This window comes from Cyclopterus lumpus, chromosome 2, assembly GCF_009769545.1.
Source record: "Cyclopterus lumpus isolate fCycLum1 chromosome 2, fCycLum1.pri, whole genome shotgun sequence".
Classification (NCBI taxonomy): domain Eukaryota; kingdom Metazoa; phylum Chordata; class Actinopteri; order Perciformes; family Cyclopteridae; genus Cyclopterus; species Cyclopterus lumpus.
In genome coordinates, this window is record NC_046967.1 from 2,973,956 (window position 1) to 2,996,628 (window position 22,673).

General features: G+C 41.0%; 1 protein-coding gene across 2 annotated transcripts in view; it reads left to right on the forward strand.

Moving 5' to 3' along the window:
- Positions 1–22,673, forward strand: part of pudp (pseudouridine 5'-phosphatase) — a 32,451-nt gene that overhangs the window by 4,262 nt on the left and 5,516 nt on the right. Inside the window, exons 3-4 of one of the 2 annotated variants that reach the window (XM_034554703.1) lie at positions 1–83; positions 7,075–7,704. The exon at positions 1–83 is cut by the window's left edge and continues 147 nt beyond it. In XM_034554703.1, the coding sequence (XP_034410594.1) occupies positions 1–83; positions 7,075–7,131 (140 nt within the window). In that variant the 3' untranslated portion in view covers positions 7,132–7,704. Of the gene's footprint in view, positions 84–7,074; positions 7,705–22,673 lie in introns of those variants that run through there. The other variant, XM_034554694.1, reaches the window with a different exon arrangement.

Genomic DNA, 22,673 nt, shown 5'->3' on the forward strand with positions numbered 1-22,673 from the left:
CCGAGGTGAAGAACAGCAAACCTCAACCCGACTCCTTCCTGGTCTGTGCCAGGAGATTCAACCCTCCGGCTTCTCCAGAGAAGGTGCGTTCTCCAGGATAGACATCTTCTCATCTTATCTTAAGCCTTGTTTATTTATCTACGTATAAGCTCTGTTTGGTGAATCTTGAAGCAGTGTTCTTTGAAACACATTGATATTTAAATGCTGTAAAATGCCTTTAGTGGAACGTGTGAGTGGAGGTAGCTAGATGCAGATGTGGTCCAGACAGTTCAAGGTGAGGTGAAAAATGTAATTGTAAATGTTTAGGAAAGTGTGATTGCATCAAGTTTTACAACACGTTGTCGTTAGCGGTTTGTGGCTGATAACCAAATAATCCCAGCGGGGAAATTCACGCTTCGTGTGTCTGAATGTTCGCCTCAGGCTCTCACTAGCAGTGCTACACGTTTTTGATCAGTGTGCATAATGAAATGTGACTGCATCAGAAAATAGGGTCCCATTTGCCCATGTTCAGACACCACTATTTGTTCTTTCCCAGCTAGAGTGTTGACTGTAGGAGAGAAATACAAACCGCTTCCCACAGAGCAGTGAGGGAATATTTAACTTTTTATTGGATCTGCGGTCTCTTTGGCAACGTTTAAAATTGCTCCCGTATGTGTGTGAATGTTAGTTACTGCTGATGCGCAGGTGAAACCTTAGCCCCTCCCATCAGTGTGTGAATGTTAGTTACTGCTGATGCGCAGGTGAAACCTTAGCCCCTCCCATCAGTGTGTGAATGTTAGTTACTGCTGATGCGCAGGTGGAACCTTAGCTCCTCCCATCAGTGTATGAATGTGTGTGAATGTTAGTTACTGCTGATGCGCAGATGAAACCTTAGCCCCTCCCATCTGTGTGTGAATGTGTGTGAATGTTAGTTACTGCTGATGTGCAGATGGAACCTTAGCTCCTCCCATCAGTGTATGAATGTTAGTTACTGCTGATGCGCAGGTGGAACCTTAGTCCCTCCCATCAGTGTGTGAATGTTAGTTACTGCTGATGCGCAGGTGGAACCTTAGCTCCTCCCATCAGTGTGTGAATGTTAGTTACTGCTGATGCGCAGGTGGAACCTTAGTCCCTCCCATCAGTGTGTGAATGTTAGTTACTGCTGATGCGCAGGTGGAACCTTAGCTCCTCCCATCAGTGTGTGAATGTGTGTGAATGTTAGTTACTGCTGATGTGCAGATGGAACCTTAGCCCCGCCCATCAGTGTGTGTGAATGATGTCATGTAGTGTTAAAGCGCTTTGAGTGGTCGGAAGACTATAAAGGCGCTTTACAAGTACAGGTCCATCCCCTCGTTGAATGTGGTGGGCAACCTTTTTCCTTAAAGATGTTTTCCAGTGTTAACAAAACAACCGGCTCTGTGCAGCTGCACGTCTAAGCTCCACCGCGACTTGAAGCGTTTATCAGGCTTTTAGTCTATTGAGCAAACTGTTTACGCTGATAATGTTTCATTACATTTCGTTTTCATTAGAGCAAGTATCCATTTAGATTCCCAATATGTGGTCAGTTTATTCAAAGACTGTGGCTCTCTGGTAGATCCTTCAATCAGAGGATCGGCGGTTCGATCCCTGGCTCTGCTACTCCATGTCGATGGTAACCTCGGCCATCGGTGTGTGTGAATGGTGAACGATGACATGCAGCATACAAGCGTTCTGAGTGGTTGGACTAAAAAAGTGCCAAACAAGTACAGTCCATTTACCAACGCATTGTTGGAATTGTTTTCAGAGATGTGAGAGCCGCATGGATACATTCTGTAAATGTCACTTTATTAAGTTTGAATAAAGACGACATAACACAACATTCCATACAACACAAGATTTCAAGACACAAAACATTTCACGTAAACACATATTTCACATAACACATCATTTGATAAAATACTGCAGCATTTTAGAAAACAACAGTTCACATAACACAGCAATATTAAATAAAAAAAACGATATTTAATACAAAAATGCAACATTTTAGAAAACACAATTCACAGAATACAACAATCCATACAACACAAAACATTACATTTGATAAAATACTGCAACATTTGAGAAAAAACAGCAGTTCACTTAACACAACAGCTTACATAACTCAATAGTTTCTAAAAAAATACTGCAAACAACAGTTCATATAACACAACATTTCACAACAGCATTAAATATAATGCTGCTACATTTAGGAATACAAAGCACATTTTACAAAGTCAGTCATTCTTGTACCTGATTGGAGAGAGTTGTGTTTTCTAACTTGTTACTTTTTGGGCTTTCAGAATGAGAAGAAGTTTATTGTACATTACACATACATATTTTGTTGTGTTTGGTCCGATGTTGTGCTATTTAATCCAATTTAATCGCAAACACCAGCTCTACCACATATTCTACCTTTCAGGCAAGGCAGAGGAAAGTTGTTCATTCACCTGTTTATGACTGAGGTCACAGTTAGTGTTGTTATACTGTGTTGTATTGACAAACCTCTAATGCAGTCCTATTCAACACTACCAAATTCATGAGCTGAGCCGCTCTATTGGATTCAATGTGACTGCTCTACCTGATAAAGTGGCACCTCAGTATCTGCATTGTTTTTAATTTACTTAAATAATGTATTCATTTCCCTCTGGCTCCGATCCCGAGGGTATTTCGCAGACTGGATAAAAATCATAGACTGATGATACGATCCAGCAGCGTGTAGACGAGACGTTGAACTATATATCAAAAGTGTGTCAAACAATATGTCCTGTCTAGTTGTACTTAGCTGCCTGTTTGTCAGCCAAGGTCTGTTTTCATTTGCAGCTAATGTGTTCCATTTGAACTAAAGCAGGCAGGGCCTGATGTCAGCGTTCAGGGTTCACGCGCTGTTTAAGATATATTTTCAGACTCTCTTGAAGCCTTTTCGCAGTGTTGAGTCAGTCTAAAATAACTGCCAAATATCGCTCTGAAAGACACCAATCAGTGGGAGGTCTGACCTATTTTCATGAAAAGTAGATTGTGTGTAAATAAATAAGTATTTTGCAAATTTGAACACATCTGCTATTGATCATGGTTCAGTATACAACTTTCTAATGAATATACAGAATAATACGCTTGGCTTTGTTAATATGATTTAATTGTGTTAAGTTCTATGTCTCTCTAGGAATATGATTTATGTGATTCATGCTGTCACCTAGTTATTCAATACAGTTTATTTTGTGTAGCCCAAAATCACAAATTAGCCTCAGAGGGCTTTACAATCTGTACACGTACGACATCCCTGGACCTCACATCGGATCAGGGTCAGTTTACACCAAACAAGTAATAACCTGTAGCTCTGGTGTCATAATGAGGTTATTATCTGTTATCTGAAGGCCCAGGTAGAAAATGCACGGCGCGTGTCAGGGTGTGTGTGTGTGTGTGGGGGGGGGGGGGGGGGGTATAGATTCAGAACCGGTATTGTCTTTTAAATGGGCTTATTCAGAGTTTCTTCTGTCAGTACTTGAAACCAGACCATAGGTTTTCCCTTCCATTGCCTTCACCCAGCACATCCTCTGTATTCACTTTTGTTCAGGACAGCCGTGCACATTGAATTGGCAACGTGTCCCTGGAACACCAAGAAAAAGAGTTAAAAAGAAAACAACATCATAAAATGAAAGTATGTACTTTCATATGAAGCGTTGCTTATTAACAGCTGCCCACTCAAATGACTCATTGTATTCTACATTAGTTTCAAGTTCTTTAATGTCATATGCACAACAGTTACAGAGACGCAGCCATTGGCAACGAAGATCTAGAATCTTAGGCTCCCTTCAACAATGCTCATTAAATATGTATCAAAAGAAAATCATGCAAAGACAAAAGAGAATCTAAGACATAGAATAGTGCAGAAGTTAAATATAAAAAAAACATCCAAAAATACATTTGCATATATTTGCAATAGACACTGATTGCAAATGCATAAACGTAATGTATTCAGGAATGTAGTCATGCAGCCTTGTGATTGAGGGCCGTGCTACTTCCGTACGATGCAACCGGACGCCCTCGGTGGTGCTCCTCAAAGTATCAGTTCATGGTCCACATCCTCAGCCGGCCGAGGAAGACAAACTGTTGTCTGCTGTTCTTGTGATGGTGTCTGTGTGGAGAGTCCAGGGCCCAATCCAAGGGTCCCCTAAAGTCTTCAACCCTGAACCCTGAGGGACCTAACTGACGTCTACTGGTAAACGTGGAGTGTGAGAGGCTCCAACAAGGGCTTGACATTGTGTGAGTAGGAATGGAACAGCACTTTGCTGCCACATAACACGTTACCTTGACAACGACGTAACACGTTATGTTAAAGTGTGGGTATTTACTTTATATTTTATTACTCCCTGATTAGAATTGCGAATGCAAGCAGATGCTATAAGTCATGTATAAGTCATGTGTTTGAGCTGAATACCCACGGGCTGTCCTCTGCCCGGTAACCCTGTGTTTGAAGTCACAATGCTGTGAATTGTGGGTAATTCCCTTCAGTAAAGTCAGACAGCCCTGGTCATAGACTTTGCAGGAACGCGTCTCAAAGTCCTTGCGTATGGATATTGGGATTGGACCCAGGTCAGGTCAACATTGATGTGAACCCCGAGGAACCTGAAGCTGCTGACTACCCACAGTTGTCCCTTTGATGGAGGTGTGTGTGTGTGTGTGTGTGTGTGTGTGTGTGTGTGTGTGTGTGTGTGTGTGTGTGTGCGTGCGTGCGTGCGTGTCCTTACTTTTGCTGACGCTGAGGTTGTTGTCCCGGCACCAACATGTCAGGGAGGGGATGAAGATTTTGATTGAGTGCTACTGGGCACTTGTCATTCAGGCAGAGGGCCTTTTGTGGGAATGGTGGTCTTCTTCAAACATGTGTGGACAACACCCTGGAGCAGTGAGAGGTTGAACATGTGATCTGCACACACCTTGAGAGCTTGGCCGGGATGCCATCAGGTCCAGGTCAATGCTTTCTGCCCTGGATCTCCTGGGAGTCTAGAACCATACGTAGCATGTGTTCAGATCCTCTGGGAGAGATCCAGTCTTTACCTCAGCACTGCTGGTTTTCCTCTTGTAGTCTTAGTTATTAGTCCTCAGCACAACTTCAGTGATACATTTGCTGACTCAATGAACATGTCGATGTAGGTTTAAATGTTGTTCTCTTGGAAAACACGCCTCTCCGTTGTGCCAACGCTGTGACGTAAAGCCGAGTGAAAGATATTAACCAAATGTTCAGGACATTTCTTTTTTCTATTCTAGTGTGGAGGAACAAATAATGAACAAATAAATTCCCATCAGACTGTGTGAAGGGAAGACACAAACAAACACGGATACTATGAGTTTCTAAGATAGAAAAGATGTCACCGGAAGGCACAGGAACACCATCAGGTAACACAGCATTCTAACTGGAGTAACATGGAGTACCTTGTTAACCGTGTCACAGCCTTGCCATGCCCTACGAGTGACATCTACTTTAATGGACTCTTAAAAACCCAATAAATGGCATGTTACATGTGTATTGGATGACCTGAGAAAGGCCTCTGGCTGGATTCAAAGTTGGGATGTTGCGATCCATATATGTCTTAATCCCCAGGCCAGCACAAAGTTGTGGAAAAACAAAATGTTTCCTGCGATTATAAAAACATACATTTACGAGAGAAAAGTGGACTGCAAAATGTGGTGTTCTTATGGTAGGATGGCCTATGAATGACAAGAAGGTTATGCAAGATAAATATACATATATACGTCCTTTCTGTTATTTGATGCACATATAATACTTACATTTGTATTACAGTGTACTTTGTCCACAGGTTAGCCCCGTTGAACAATTTATTTAGTCATCGTGGAGATATTTCATAGCTCCTCTGTATGCATGTTGGGATTGGTAACAGTGTATGTAATATTATAGCAGCTTATGAGCAGTCTTAACACAATTTATTATGGATTTATGTCTGGCATGATGGCTGACCTTTAGGTTCGGACCTAAGTTCACCAATGACTGGACATAAAGATGATCCATGCATGTCCCACCCCGTGTGATGGGAGGGTAGAAAGGTTTCACGTTTCCCTCAGAGTTGAAGAAGTTGAAGAGTTTCTTCCCATGATTCATGTCCAATAAAGAATTCTGATGAATTGATCTTTGGCAGATGAGGATATTATTATTTTTTAGATAAATCCTAAAGATTGCTGCTTTCAATGGAATACACACAGCCTCTGAGTGAGTTGAAGTCCTTCATGGTTGTTATGAACATAGGTAAATACTAATGCTGTTGAAGTTACAGGAAAGTAGAGAACAGCTTCTCTCTGACAACAACATCTTTTGTACTTTTAACTGTTGCACACGTCAGTTATTTACTGACACTTTGTGGGATGAGGTTGATCAAACATTGTGACCTGGTTCCTTGACAAAACTAAAAAACAGAATGTTTCTAAGTTCTCTCTCAAATGTCTATATATTATATAATATTTTTCATTGATTAGTCTGTTATAATCAAACTGTATGGGTGTTTGTGTACTCCAGGTTATTACTAATTTAGATTTCGGGGGCATATTAACCTAAGGCTGGGTTACATTCTTTTTTTTTTTTTTTACTATCATGTTTTAGTCCCCTGTCCAAAATAATATATCACACTATCTACATTTATTTTGTGTAAAACATGTTTTAAATCAATTTAATGTGACATTAATATAATTATTAAAGGCATTTACACAACCATGTGATGTTGACCCGATAGCTGTTTAGAATCAGCGCTGTAGACACAATTCAGTTGAAACTAAAGTTCTAAGCTTTAGTAACCAGCCTTAGAGCAAAGCTTTATGTGGTTGATAATCGGTCTTTGTTCCAAATACAATCATTCAGCAGGTCTAAAAAGTGAGACCAATATGTCACATTTGAACTATAAAACCTTGCCTTTACAAATGGCTCCTGGATGACATAATCAAGAGAAATCCTTCAAAAAGTGAGCAATCGTGGCATTTTCCTCAGACTGCGTTTTGATATTTACATCTTAATTTAACGGGGACATTTGAGGCATCCGATTGATGTATTCTGGCTAACTCCTCTTCTCTTCGCAGCAGAAAGCCTTTCAGACGAGAGGTCTGCCTGTTCAACGGCACAACCGGATTTTTTAAAAATCTGGAGCCAGCCACGGTTGGGGCTGTCATTTTTCTTGATGAGATATGAAACCCAGACTCTGAGGGGGAATCGACAGAGTGCTCAGTGGAATGATGATGCGTCACTACCTGGCTCCGGCTCCGTGACCGAGGAGGAGAGCAGACAGAGGCGCAGCTAGAGGGAGGGGGATGGAGAGGAGGAGGTAAACAGCAGAAGCAGCCGTATGGTAATAGCACACATCCAATCGTCAGCTCTTCCTGCCCTAATCTCAACTCTGATGGGAAAGAACACCAGCTTGTGTTTAGTCGCTGTGAGACACGAGAACCCGACAGAAAGCAGTGTCCCACATTCAAGTCAACAGAGAGAGAACTAGACTAGGTAATGAAAGGATTTTAGAAAAACTGAACTGAATATGTATGCAACAATGATACATCCTGCATCCTCTGCAAGGCTGTTATCATGATGCATTTACGCACAATAAAAAACTACAGTTCACGCATGTGGCTCAGTGGTAGAGCGGCGGTTCGATCCCCGGCTCCACGTCGATGTGTCTTAACCTCAACTTGCTCCTGTAGCGGTGACTACAGTGTATAAATGGGTATGAATAATTAGTTGGAGTGTTGATGGGCAGGTGGCACCTTGCATGGTGCCACCTGCCCATCAGTGAATGAATGGGTGTAAATGGGTGAATGATGTCATGCAGTGTAGAAGTGCTTTGAGTGGTTGGAAGACTAGAAAGGCGCTCTACCGTTTATATAATGGCATGTGCACAATACAAATGTTGACTGTCAGTACCAGATGCTTCAATTACTTTGATCAGAAGACTCTGCACACTAATTGATCTGTTTCTGCTGTTGCTGCTAACACTAGCTGGTCAGCCCTCTGGCTGTGTTAGCTTCCCTTCTTACTACCAGATGATACCTCTTTAAACCAAGAACACGGAGCAATCTTTTTTCAGTCTGTCCCCTCACTTCGTTATTGTTATAGTTTGCAACGTGATAGCCGGAGACAGCTAGACTTCTGCTAAGGGGAGACACCAGGAGTGACAACTCCTGTCTATTGCGACAGGTGCACATACAGTACACAACACATTTCTCACAAAAAGTAACCTTTCTGTGCACAATGCAGATTTGACAGAAAAACAACATTTTTGAATCATATGAGTTTGATATGTCACCAAGCCTTGTCTCCAGTTCACTAGTTTACACCATGCAGCAACCTTAAACCTGCATTCTCTCTACTGGCCATCAGGGGCCAACTCTGGTTGCAGAAAGAAAAAGAAGAGGAAGGAAGTATAGATGGATAGATAGAAAAACGACTACTTCTTACTTGATTTATTACCTCAGTATTTGTAAACATGAGTTTATGGTCTCAATCCCTAGTTTTAAGTTTTCTTTAATACAGCATGATGTTAAGTTAGTGTCCATTTAGAGTCAAATAGACAAAGCATGCTTTAGGGCGGGCTACCTTGTGATGGGCAGGACACAACAATCATCAACTTTTTTGGTTTGCCAAAAACAAGATGGCAACGGCCTTCAAAACCGCAGTCCGAAAACCAATGGGTGACGCTGAAGTGATGCAACATCGGACGAGTTACAAAACTGAGTGTCCCATTCAGAATGATATGATATATGATATGACATGCATCAAAGCAAATATATATAGTAAAATCAATTATTCAATGTGATAATCAGAATGCCAGTGGCAGTGCCTCTCTCTGCGGATCAGTGGCCTCACGGGTGAGTAATATGGTGTCGATGCTGCTGTCTGAGCTGACCAAAAGTGAAAGAACAAGCTGTTCTCTTTTCCGTGGAGAGAAAAGGACATTTTTTTACAAGTCCAAAGTAACCGTGTTGATGAGACAGGAGATTTTTACCAAGGATGTGCTCAACAGCCTGAATAAGATTAATGAAACATGAAAGTGAGCTAGTTCATGCCCACACTGATAGGGAGGCAGAGATAACTAGTTCTTCCTTTTCCATTAATCATGCAAGGCATTACACCTGGGGCAGGCTTTATAATCCAGATATTCAAATCGGGTACGATTAGGACATGAACTTTTCTACCTGAACATTAAATTGGCCCATTACGGCTCTGAGAGCTCACCATATTCACCCCGTACCTTCATCAAATACACACCAGCCCAACGGTTCTTAAATGCTTATCTTTAAATTGAAGTAAATCTTAATGGTTGAAGTCGCTTTAAATGCTACGGCGCTCGTGGATCGTTTCTACACTGCACTTCAGAGATCCCACTCCATCCATCCCTTTGCTGCGACTGTTGGTTGTTTTGAGTCGAGACGGCCGTGATGTCCCTTCCGTCTGAGACTCCTCTCACTTCACTCCTCCATGGCTGTGAGATTTGGTGACACGATTCTGGTAGACAGCTGGATTGTTTGAGATGGAAAGCATACTGTATCTGTTCTGTCTGAGACGGATGATTGGATGTCTGGAGCGCCTCTGGTGTCGACGCGCTGTGAGGAAGCAAAGCAAAGGTTCCTTGTATGTACCTTCCATGCTAGCAGGTTTTGGTGTCAAAGGGGTCTTTCAACACCTGTGGTCCTGGCTAGACACAGTGGAGCTTTGGTAGTTGTCCTCTCCACCTCTTTTCCCCAGAATCACACTGGCTGCCAATGCATCCTCAATGTTTTTCCCTCCGAGGCAATTACCAGTGGATACCAGTCGTCCCATCCTGGTTCTCACAAGAAGCACAGGACCCATTTAGTACGGTTCCTTAGTATGCCTCAGACTTTACGCAGCGATTGGTCAACAACGTTCACACATTTTGTTCTTGACAATGGAAGTTCTTATTATTGAAGCTGATAGAATCATGTCAGATGTTTTCCAATGGGAATAGCAACAGTTCGATCTACATCCATGTTGACGTGTTGACCCTTAACTTAACTATGCCATCATGGTTTGAATGGTTGTGAATATGATTTTTGCTTTGTCTGAACGTATGTATGCAACATATCCTCATACCAGGATATCTTACGAAAAGTTATCATTCATTATTTGTGCATTTCTTAAGATAGCCAGACCACATGTGCCAATTTCGGCTCGAAAATAAATTTCCGTCTTCACAGGAAACTCGGGTTTAGGCAACGAAACTACTTGGTTAGGTTTAAAGAATAGATCTTCAAATACTTAAGGTTGAGGAAAAGATGGTTGTTTGCGTTCAAATAACTACAGAAGTGGCGTTAATGAAGTTATGTGCCCAAAACATCAACGTTGACTCGTTTTACATTGGAAATGAACAGCGGTCTCCTGGCTGAAACAACATCGCTGTTCCATCCGCGACAGTGTGTGCTTTAGCGGTCTTTAGAATTCCGAGTTAATGATTTCAGGGATAACGTACGAAATACTTCCGGCCCATTATTTTTCATAACTTTTGCTCCAAGTGCTGGATGAGACCAGCTTGGTGTATGAATGGGTGGATGATGACATCAAGTGTAAAGCACTTTGTCTGGTCGGAAGACTGAAAAGGAGCTACACAAATGCACGTCCATCCATTTACCACGTTCGCAGAAGTATATTTCTAATAGCATATGAAGTTTTTACAGCTTGCCAAGTCCCTATGTGGCTCTTTGTTTTTCTACCCTAGAAATATTTGATGTCTGTTTTCTCTTACTTCAGTCCTTCATTCCGTTGTCTCTTCCCAGCTGGACTAATGTCACAAGCCTAAATAAATCATCAGCGAAAACAATTGCAGCTGAATAAAGACTTATGTAAAACCACAGAGCTCAGTTCTCCCGTCTTGGCATCGCTTGATATGCTTCTTTGTTCTTTATTCACTTCTCCTTTCAACTACCCCGATCTTCTTCTGTTCATATTAAACACACACGACTTCAAACGAATTACACTCTGTGTAGGAGAGGATGTTTCTCAGGAAACACTGACCAAATCATCACAGACTCTTCTCAGATGTATTCTAGGTTTTGTGGATCGGGCTCAACCTGCAAAGACCTCTTTTCAGTTCCTAATTTAGGCATCTTAGATGAGGCAAATAACTGTGTAGGCTGAGCATGCGAGACATATCTCCCATTGCCAAGTCGTATCAAAGGTTCATCTAATGTTCTGCAGTAGTGAACAATGTGTCCAATGCATAGGAACCTTATGGGATGGCAATGTGTCCAGGTATCCGAGGAGATGTCAAGGAGTGACCTCAGGAAAACAGACGGCGCCAACAAGGCTGCATTTTGAAAATTCACTGATCGGCCTTGAATCTCTACCAGTACACTTTTTCCATCCCTCAACTGGTTAAAATATAAAACTGAAGACTTAGTTCTCTGGTTGTCTAAATCTATCAGCCTTTTTTTCTTTCAAAATGTTACGTTATGCTATAATGGAGTAAGCTTTCCCCCCATGACTTATTCGCATGCAACAATTTAGAACCGAAAGAAAGTCTTGCACTTTTAACTTTGGCATTTGGTATTTTTGCATATACATTTAGATCTATAAGAGTATCTCAGGCAGACTTTGTGCTTAATTGAGCCAGAAGTGTTTAGAGTTTTGTGCAGCTTGGTCCTGGAACAATCTGCAGGCCAAGCTTAAACTTTAACTGTAGTTAATAAATTATATATATATATATATATATATATATATATATATATATATATATATATATATATAATGAATGATTCAGGACCTGCCTCTCCACCTTTGTACTTTTATTGGGTTTCATACCACAGAAACTATCAGGGATTTACAAACGCTCTAATCCAATATGAGGGGGGAAGAAACTCCCTATTTCCAAGATGCAGTTTGTGCGGACCTTCAACCATTAATTCTTCACCGAGGTGGTTTAATTTCTCCCCACCGTGATGCGTGATTGTGTCACATGTCCACTTATAGAACAGATGCATCTGTTGTGATAGTGAAGCTGTGAGAGAACGCTTCAAAAAACTGTCCTGAGAGGCTCACTCTTTATCTTCTCTCTAAAAGGTTCAAGATGGGAAGCTTTCGGAAAATAAACTCTGGCAAAAATATGATGGGTCCGTGAATGGTTTAAAGTGCAGTGATGGCCAAGTTGATTCAAAACCACAGAGCCCACAATCAGCAGCCCTCTGATTCCTCCTATCTAGTTGAGCGTACGACTTGCGTGTAGACACACAGCTCTGTCCCTCTCCCCTGTTTGTATTTTCCTAGCTGGATACTTAATCATCACAGCCTTGATGATGTGTGGGTTAAGCCTGCTGCAGGGTCCACCACAGATCACAAGCGAAGCAAAGGGAAGCAGGTTGGCTATGAGATTTGCAGACACTCGTTTTGGCTCGATGGTGATTTTTTTTTGATTAAGTCCTTGGGCTGTCCACAGGCTTTTCTTTTGGGCTGTCCACAGGCTTTTCTTTGAGCCAATTGCAATCTCTTGACACTCAGCACAGCAGTAACTTATCTCTTAATGAAAACGCACTCAGTAATAGCTGCCTCCGTTGTGAATGCATCGTGTCAGCCAGTAAACATGTCCAGCTGTGTTTCCTTCTCGCCGGTTCCACAAAGAGCCTTTTGAAATGAACGTCATACGACTCTTACAGAACTGAAGAGAGCTTTTTGATTTTCATTCTGATTGCAACAAAGCAATGCATGTGTGATTTTCAGAAACATTTCTATTCTCCTGCACTAACAATGTCTGATGTCGTCCATGCTCAAATACAGTGGAAGAGAATAGGATCTTCTTCCACAATGTGACCGTGCAGTAAAGTCGGAATTATGGGCGGGCTTCCTTGAGTCTTGTGAGGTTGCCAGGTGTGTGGAAGATGACATTGACTTGCTTTTGTCTACCTCAATGCAGCATGACTTTCCATGATGCACATGTGCCAAATACTTATATAAGCAATATTTCAAGTTGAAGCCCACACCTAACAGACTGCATGACAGCATTTGACTTCTCCTTTGACACAAACAGATTTAAAAGATGGAAGCTAGCAAAGCACCCAGATCATCCGTAGTATTGGTTCTGGGATGTGTGGACATTTCTTGGTAGCTGTGTCTGGCCAATACTGCTGCTGTTTTTCTTGAATTCTGAGCTCTGAAAAGCTGGACTGTTGTGAAGGTTGGTTGACAATGATTATTGTGTGTTTATCAGAGTTCTTTGTCATGAATATTTTTGATTCAAGGGAACGCTAGAAGCCCTGACTTGTGACGTGTTGTTCAACCTGCCCTGGCCTGTGGGCAATATCTTAACCCTCATAGAGGTCAGTGGCTACTTGATTCGTCAAGTTATCAGTTTGGTAATAATATGGTCAGTATTCCATAATAGGCATGTGTAGCATCTTTCTGCGTGTTGTGAACCCAACCGGACAGAACTCGGCTGTGACCTTTCACATAATATGCACACACACACACACACATACACACACACACACACACACACACACACATACACACACACACACACACACACACAACAATTCACTTTTCGGATCTTATCACGTGTAGTCACAGATCACGCTTTTGATCAGCACAAAAAAAAGGGAGAAAATATAACTTTTAGAAATCCCCCGACCAAGCTGATTTCAACCTCACTGAAGTTTAAACCATAACAAGTTATAAATGTTATCCTTCTATTTTTTTCTTCATTCAAACACAAAGTTTAGATGATCAGGAAATACTATATATCTTTTGTAGTTTGATTGTATTAAAGAGCCAATGTTATGAAGTTAAATGTCATAATTCATCTCTAATATGTATGTTATATTGCTGTGAAAACATCTCTTTCATACAACTGGACTTATTCATGTTTCTCACCACAAAACAACATTTCACGAGATCACGTTTGAACACATCAGGATTGTTAATAATTTTCTTTTGCCCGCCCAGTACTCATTTTCGCTGAACGGAGCCTGAACGCATCATAATGGAACTGAATGGAACCGCCGTTTGTTTCTGCTCCCCACAACACGAGATGAGGAAATGTTCCACATCCCTCGCTCATGCTGCCCGCAGCATCAGGACCATTTAGAAGATGCAGTGTGCAATTTGTCAGTGTCACTTATTCACTGGGCGATGCACACACATGCGTGATGCTCATGCAATTTTCCCTTTATCTTGTATGTCACATGTGTGTTTAACGCGTCAGCTTGTTGTCATGCATCAGTTGTGCATCCCCACTGTAAAACCAGCCATGTTTTATCTCTACTGTTGTCTTCCTGTCATGACTGAGAACCAAAGCAGCAACATCCCTGAGTAAAGCACATGACGTCATAAGAAACTTCAAAGGTGATGTATTCTGCGAAGTGGCATGTAATATCCCTTTTATTTGTATAGATTACACAAATGTCTCAAGCTGTTTTGTATAGCACTAACATGGGAGAACTGCCACTGGACAACACCTACGTTGTGTTAAAGGCTGAATCAGATGCTTCTCAGCTCCAGGACAGAGAACTCCCACGGAATGAAGAGATGCTGTAGCAAACAGACTGATGTTTCTACTACTGTGTCTCCAGAAATAAAGACAAAATACAAACACATAATTGTATTGTCGACCTAAATACAAACAGCATCCTCCGGTGCTGAGAAATGAAGCCAATGCGGAACCTGCAGTTGCACAAATGACCACTTGAGGCTGGCTCCAAAAGCGAGTCATACACCCCCCTTCCCCATGTTAAAATGTCCAACCGTACAGCAGAAATAAACACATTTACAGCCTGGTACAGGAAACAGTCTCCACAGCTAATGTCCCTGTTCATGTCAACTGTACAGGGTGGGGGGTTTATATCGTTCACTCGTGGGGACGCCCCCTGAAACCCGGTTTAAAGGAGAACAGGTTCTAAATGTGTAAAAACATGGAGTATTAATGTGGTCGGGAGTCAACAGTTCTGCAGCGTCTCACACCTCCTCTCTCCGTCTCTCCGTCTTTGCATGAGGGGCGTGGTTGAGATGATGCTGAGAACTCTCATTGTCACAAATCCAATAAAACCCTGCACAGAGTTTGATAATAAGAACAGGTTAATAAATGAAACCTGTTTTTTTTCTTGCAATGTATTAAATAATTGATGGTATTAATACAATCCTAACCCCATTTGAATTGTGTTAACGAGGACGCTGCCCGCTGTGTGTCTGCTGCGTCACCTGGACCCGCCTCCACTGACGACGCTCCTCCCCCTTTTTATTTATTTATTTTTTCAGTCGCCGTTTCACTGAACAAAAAGCGACAAAACATCGTAAATGACAAAAAGAGGAAAAGAAAGACACAAAAGTCAAATAAAAAAAATCAAGTACATTAATAGGAAGTACTTCCACCGGCTCTAGAAGATGGAGGGAATTTGGTTGGAAGAACTTAATCCGCTTTTTCATTACAGCCCACACAAAGCATAAACAATTGGGTAAAGAGCAGCCATGCTGGAGAGAGTGTGGGCAGATGAATGCCAACCACACACATGTTCTGGACATGCATAAATACAAACATGGAGGGGATCCTCTGCTACATGATTCCCAGGGATCCACAGATTGTGTACCTGGGACTGATACCTGGCGACATAATGCAAAAGAAGGACATCTACCTCTTTAAAATCCTGATACTCGCAAGTAAAAAGGCCATCGCAAGGAGCTGGATGAAAAGTGACCCTCCAAAGCCTGGACAGGCTGGTCATTGTAGAGGAAATATACTCTGTGGAAACATGTACTCTCTTCCTGAGGATCAAAGCAGTGACCCATGAACAACGCTGGGGGAAATGGACTGTATACAAGGGAAAAGATGAGTGATGTTCTCAGCTGACTGGAATGGATCAAAAATAGTAAAGAGCGATTGGTGACCCCCTATGAATTTACTCTTTATCCTTTTTTTAGTTACAAGTGCAGTCCATTTGATGACAATGACAATGAGTTGGGAGGAAATGTGGGTTGTTGGGGCTCACTGTTGTACAGCATAATACAATCAGTGACTTGAAGAATTCAATTCAGCGTCGAAATCGTCAATACTTTCCCCCGAATGTTATCTACAAGCTGCAAGTCATCTCCGCTGGGCGTTCGTGTGCAGATGTCAAAGAGATGAAAGACGTCCACCACGTCTTGAACTGAGTCCCAGTCCACCGAAACTGGTTAACCGACAGCATCCAAGATGTGGAACTACAAACACTGGCTGACTGGCACACCAACCGCTGCCAATAGCCAACATTTTACTACAAAAGAATCCGATTCACAGCAAACGATGTCATTCTCTCCATTTCATCCATAGCATCATGGGTATGCGTGTCAAAATGCCACTGGGCATGCGTTTGTATTTGCAGAAAATGAGACATCGATGATGTTTTCTGTTCAGCAAATTCAAATGGAGTGACTTGTTCCACAGCCATGTGAAGGTTGTTTGGCAGACATGCAGTTGACACAGAGTCCACCAGGGGAGATCAGTCTTTTGATGATATCATTTATTGGAAATGCTTCTATTGTGGACAGTTTGTGCACAATAACATACTTTTCAGTGTAAACCCTTTTTGGTTTGAATTCCTTAAGTGGAGATGGATTAATTTTAACATTCATTCAGATTTGACATCTATGTACTCGTTGCTCCCCTTGGTAATATTTGAATCCTGTCTGGAGCGATGTCTTGTATTATAAAGTAATACGTTTATAAATCTGAGCTTTTTCTGTGTGGGAAGAGCTGCTTGTCCTTCTACTTTTATATATCTTTTTCTTTTCTTTTTTTTTTTTACTCGATGTGAAATTGGTCACTTTTTTACCAACATATAGATGAGACCTATCGGCGGAACTGATATGATGGCATCCAAAAAATATAGCCATCAGGAGAGCTAGACCTTGTAAAAACATTCAAATGAGCAAATAAGGTACTGGGATTCTCTTCTGAGCCCCATTTGTTTGCCTGTATTTTATATATTTTCAAAATTGGCACCATTAAAAATTATCCCAAAAGAGCAATTAGCAGTTCATGTTCTCAGTAATGCTACGAATGCTATTGAAAGCTTTTCAGTGGAATGGTTCCGCTATGACAAAAAGCTGTGATTGTCTACCTTAATAATAATAATAATAATAATAATGATGACCTTCATTAGAACGTTGGCTCATCTCTTTACACCCCACAAGGTGAAATCCCACGTCTGAAGAAAAGCTTTTTCTGATGACAACCAGGACAGCGCTCATTGTAGAGGCGTCCATACTGTTCATACCTGTCCACATGTGTGCAAGTGTGTCTCTGTGCACACCTATGAAGCACACAGTTTACAGCCCCACCCCCACCCCCCTCTGTCTTGTCCCGTTCAGCGGTGCTGACTCGGGTACACAGTGAATCCAGCTCGGCTCTGATGAATCTTGCATGCGTTTTGGTGGAGGCCCGAGGACGGGTTGTAAATCTTCCCTGGCACCTTTAGAAGAAGGGAGGGGTCTCTTCACAATTCCAGCCAGAGGCTGGGGGGAGGGGGGTGGGGGGATGATGTCGTAGGACCAGCACGCACTGCTGGGAACCAATGTAGAATGCTTTATCTGAAACTTTGTTGGGTGACACTGACATACCTCTCTTCAGAATGAGTGTGAAACAGCTGGTGGGTCCCTACCTCCTTCATTGCAAACACGGCTCTGTATTCTTTCTAACCCAGCAAAGAATTACTTTATTAAAGAGAAGCACTTTATTAAAAGAGTGGTGTTTAAAGGCTCACTCAACTGAAATTAAGTTGGAGTGTTGAGGGTGATGCAGCACCCTCTGTTTTTTTCTTTCTTTCTGTGGGCCTATTGTTAAACTTCAATGGAAATTAAAACGATCTGCCAGCTGATGAGCTGTTATACGTACTGCCAGGCTCATTGGTAAAATGAGACACGAGTGAGCAAGAAGATGGAGGAGTCAGGTAACCAGGATGAGTCTGAGGGCACCTGGTGGACAGGTAGGGGAATGGCAGTAAAGCTGAAAAGAGAAGCGTGAATCCAATATTTTCTGTCAGTCGACTACAAAGTTCAGAATCATTTCTATACAAATGCTGTTTAAATAATGTGTTCCTATAAATAAAGTAGTCAGTTGTTTACAGTGTTCATTTTGACTCTTTTCACAGATGACAATATATATAAAAAACCTTTTACGGAAGGCTAATTCAATTAGTTTTTTTTACTTTACTCCCTTGATACTTTTATCAGAGCAGAATAATTGTTAGCCTGTAAATAGCTTAGATGTTGTACTTGTATGATACATATTCAAATGTAAATTAGATTCAATTACATTTATTTTGTATAGCCCAAAATTACAAATGACAAAATCTGTACACATACAACATCTTCTGTCCGGGACCTCACATTGGTACAGGAAAAACTCATCTATTATACACAGAAGTAAAATAGTCTGTGTACATAATGAGCAACATAACAGAGTTACAACACATTCTGCTCATGACATACATTATTCACAGAGAGAGGAGCTCAGTGTATCCTAAAACATCCCCCAGCAGCCTATAAGCCTATAGCAGCATATCAAGGGGCTGGACCAGGGCAAACCTGATTCAGCCCTAACTATAAGCACTATCAAACAGGAAAGTCTTAAGTCTACTCTTAAATGAGGTGGCTGTGTCTGCCTCCCGGACTGAAAGTGGAAGCTGGTTCCATAAAAGAGGAGCTTGATAACTGAAGGCTCTGGCTCCCATCCTACTTTTTAAGACAATTAGATGGTCATTTGCATGAGAAGAGAATAATGAAAGAAAACAAATTATTTAAAATAATCATCCGCTTGTTGCTGATCAATTTGACCCACTATAAGTGGTTCTCACTGTATTCAAGTTTTCATTTTAGCATTACTGTATCGCAGGTTGCCCCATATCTTTTGATCTGGATGTGTTTTCTTATAATGAGGTGTGTTATTGTCATGGAAAAGAAATGTCCAGCTTTAGACAAAGTAAGGGTGTGACTTTAAAAACTCTAAACCCTCAGCTCTGAGTGTGCCTGTTCTGATGTGCTCTGGATTCAGGTAATTTATGTTGGCATGTAAAGCTGGTTAAACTCTTCTTTTCCCCTCTAAAAGGCTGATAAAGTGAGTCTCAGGAGATTTACCTTGTTACACTTTAATGATGCCTTGTTGCTCCGTGTGGCTGTACATCAGCAGCACATCTTTGTGGGACAGCCACCATGGGGAAATGGATTTCAGCCAGTCAGCAGTGGTTTCCTTCTGCTATTACTTGAGGTACACTTAACTGTACTTAGCTTCTGACAGTAACCGTTGAATATGTATGTCTAACAAATGGGCTGGATAGGTTTTTACAGTTGGCCCCATTAACACTTAAATTGACCACATTTTCTGATTCCAGTTCCCAACATTTTTATATTTTTATCCTTCATGACATTAAACTTAATGGAGAACATAATCATTGGAATGAATGTTTGAATTAGCTCGATCCACCTTCGTCCTGTTTACTGAGACAACAATGTCCTGTCAATGCACTGCTTTTGGTTTCCACTGGTCTCCGTCAACGTTGGCGACCAGTTCCTGGAACTAAAATTGCATAAGAAGCGATGCTAACTAAGTTCCAGGAACATTCAACGGTTGCTAGCACAGCTGTTGATCGTGACTGGTTACCTAACGGAGGTGACATCCCATTACAACAAGGATGCCTGCTACTGGTAGAAATGGGGATACGACAGCCAGCCAAATGATACTGTGTGAAAATGAAAAGATGAAACAAGATTATAGAAAATAAGGACTCAAAATACAGTGGAACAGACTGAAAAAAGTGGTTTGATGCACTCGCCACTGACCGGCTTGCACCAGCTCCAAAAATTTTAATTTGTGTAACTTCTATCTGTAATCCACTCAAGTCATCTGAGCTGCCACGCATCTGTGTATCTTTTCATCTATTTCAAGCACATTGGAAGCAGATTAAAGGGTAACTTCACTAGCTTATTGGGTAATTACCTGTTTTAATTGCTAGCAATCAAGGGAATTAGCAAGGGCTCTCTATTGTGCACACTCTGTGTTTCCGCCATCATTGTTCAACATCCTCCAGTTTCAGGCTTAGTGACATCATAGAAGTCAATTAGGGTTGAAAGAGACTCATGGAGGCGTCTTTGTTCTACCTGAGTTTTAGAGTTGAGAAGAACAAAGGTCTGTGAGGCTTTCTCTGAGACGGCTTTCTATGGCTTCTCATTGCACGGCTGTTTCCTTCATCCAGACTGCAGGGCTCTTTCCAACCAAAAAGTTAAAGCTGTATTTTAACTCAATATTGCATTGACTATCCATAGTCAGAAAAAAGGAAACAAAGAGGCATTTCAAAACAGAACAATGTGTGGCATGTATTATTGCTAATTTGTAGTATTGGCATCTCAAGATGAATGAAATATCCGCAGCCTTTGAATTCCTGATTTATTACATTGCAACAAAAAGTGTGGACATCGTTTTTTTTATGGATTCAGTTTGTTTCCGTTTGTATTTGCATGGTGAGGGTTTATTTTAAAAACATTAAAGTTTTATGTACCACACATTTTACACAACATAAAGTCATGGCCTCACTATAAACATGTCTATGTACAGTATAACGGGGATGGCTACATTAAATGAAACCTATTGATATCTTTTTTATAACAATGAGTGTATCGCTAGTCCTTCAGTGCCTCATCCTCTAAACACCACAGGGTGGCGTAGCACTCAATAAATATAAATCTCTCACATCGACCTGATACTTCAGGCTGCGAACGACCGCATGCACAACTTCTCATGTGTTCATGACAATATTGATACTAATTTTGGACAATGGCATGGCTGGATAGCTAGCTGGTCCTGTTGGTAAACATACTGCCGATATATATTTACTCTTCGTTGACTGAATCCTGCTCACATAACGTCAGCTTTCCTGCTCGCGTCAAGCTCATTAAGATATCGTGAAAATATTAATATTGATTGTGGACAATTACATGCATGGATAGCTAGCTCGTCTTGTTTTTTAAAACTTACTGTCACGTTGTATTTACTGTTTGTCAACCATACGCAATATCATTGACTTTAAATCTTGCAAGCATAACATTAGCTGAAATATCTCCCGTTGTATATCGAGTCCTGTTTACTGGAGCAGTGCAGAAGAACCTGTAGGGATGTAACGATTGATCCAGGTGTCATGCAACTCTCATGGTTACCAGGGAAACGGAGTGAATGGCTTGTGACAAAAACCTTCAGATTCTGGTTTCAAAACGCAGACAAATATAAATGTAAGGTTGTCCTTTTTAAAAAAAAAAACTTTGGCAAGTGACCATGGTAGAAGCCATATAATGTTGGATGCTGCCTAGCAACAGGCAGCTTTATCTTTTGTGAGAGACGCTGTGCGCATTTATGAATGCGGAAAAGCGTAGCTTCATTAATTATTATTGTTCTCTCTTTAAAGTTCATAACTACTCTGCCACAATATTCGCTGTGATGACGTCATGGAAACCTTTACAATTGGTGTAAGCAGCCCCTCGTGCTCTATATTGATACAATACCTCATTTCAAAAGCAACAGAGGTGAAAGTTCATACAGAGAACATAATTAAAGCTGAGAACATCATTCATTTGGATGGCAGGTGGATGATGAGCACATTGACGGTGTGCTCGTCTAACTTCTACTGTATTGCTAAGCAAAAATAAATACAAGTAAGGAAACAGACTGTCAGCAAATGTAACAATATTGATTAATAGACTTATACATATTTAGGGCATTTTGAGGTAGTTGCAGCCTGAAGACAAAACTAGTAGAAATATAATCCAACAATTTGGAAAAGCCCTACAGTAAAAAGTACAGTTACAAACCAATAGGTGTATTCAAATAACAAATATAGTAAAGTAATGCTGTGAACTAATGCCTCCTACCCGATAGTGTGTGGTACTTTTAATAATTAGGATCCATGGCAAAAATTAAAGCTGCTTCCCTTTTTTTTTTTAAATCACTAACTAAAACATAGACATGAAACAATGATCTGAAGTCATCACCAACAAATTGATTTACAAAGTCATGAAATATGAATGATAGAATAAAGCACCTGTGAGGTATGTTCAAAAGAATACCTCTGGGGTGTGCGGGGCGAGGGCTTTGACCCCATGTCAAACTGTTGTTAAATGATTGACAGCTGTCAATCAGAACCACCGGGCCGAGGCTGGAGAAGAGCGTCATTTGGTCATGCAATTACCACAATGTTTGCTTTTTACGTGATAGATTTGTGATTTTGGCATGAATTTAAAAGCTAAACTACCATTAAATCCATCTTCCGATCTACAAGATGTGTTCAGCATGTTTAGTACACTGCTTACATTTTTCTTGTATATTTTCAGAAGGACGTAACACCGATCTGCTGTCTTTATTAAAGATATAAATAAAAAGCTATCTGACATTTCTTCGAAGCGAGAGTTGCTTCTCAGTTTTGGAACATCCCAGTGGACTGTCGTCCGTGGTAACAGAATCCCACACTTGCTGTCTTGTATTATATATAAAGCAACAAAGACAACAATATATAAAATACAATACAGGGACACAGGTACAATTACTGCAGTTAAAAAGTCACTTGTGGTTAAAAAACATACAAACACAAAAATACCTTGTATCACTCTGTGTTGGCTCAGTTAAGACTTTTATAATGACATTTTCTGAGTCATTTAATCGACATTTACATTT